Here is an 808-nt window from a genome sequence, read left to right as displayed (position 1 = left end):
AACCTTATGAGTAGTGCATTGCAAAAATAAAATGAGCTTCCCAAGGCTGGAGGAAAAAAACCATCCCACTGATTGCAGTCAGAAATTTTAAACCATAGATCACGCCTTTGCTGCAGTTCTGCAAAGTCAGGATCCTGAAATCAGTACTGTATCCAATTAAACCCAACATAATGTTGTTACCGGTTCCGTGATCAAGTTTTAATCTTATGTTGACAAAACCAACCGATACGGAAACTTTGAAAAAGCGAATTTTTGGCCATTCATCTTAATGTTGTTTAACTTACCGTGGTTTTCATTCTGTATGGTACCAGATTCCCTTGACATCAAATCGGCATGCACATCCTTGTAACCTTTCCCTTTGTTCGCACTTCTAACCCTCACTATATAGTTCGGGGCTTCCTCGACTATCCAGTGTGTCAAAGCCCGTTTGGTGGATGAAAAGATTTGTTTGTCTTTGACAGCCCCATAGTGGCGTCTATCAGGTTCATCGGAATCAACTCTCTCCCGAGTTAGCCGCTGTTGGCAGACAACTTTGTCTCCGCGAAGTGATGACTGGTTTTGCGACCAAGTATAATAACCATTAGCTTTGGTCGACGTTTGTCCCATTGTCAACCACAAACAGAGTGAATGGTCCCTTCAAGGAAAGCGGAGGTTCAGGATGTGGCGACCAGCAGTTTTCATTTGGTTCAAACGTATTTTAGCGCAATTTGAGATATGAATATTTAACTGATTGTCGTAAGTCTCCCGATCGCGGTGGTGCTAGATTTGCATACTGTTCAAGGACGTGCGTATGTGTGGATGGAGAACT

General features: G+C 42.8%; 1 protein-coding gene across 1 annotated transcript; it reads right to left on the bottom strand.

The window, feature by feature from the left end:
• Positions 1-285: 285 nt before the first annotated feature.
• Positions 286-606, bottom strand: T265_16134 (hypothetical protein; the record flags this gene model as incomplete). The annotated part of the gene is made up of 1 exon (XM_009179662.1): positions 286-606. A coding segment is annotated over one exon (321 nt), but the record flags the coding sequence as incomplete, so codon positions are not given.
• Positions 607-808: the final 202 nt, after the last annotated feature.

Source organism: Opisthorchis viverrini (genome assembly GCF_000715545.1).
Source record: "Opisthorchis viverrini unplaced genomic scaffold opera_v5_5463, whole genome shotgun sequence".
NCBI lineage: Eukaryota > Metazoa > Platyhelminthes > Trematoda > Opisthorchiida > Opisthorchiidae > Opisthorchis > Opisthorchis viverrini.
The sequence above is the reverse complement of the archived record's forward strand: the minus strand, read 5'-3'. Positions and strand labels throughout refer to the sequence as shown.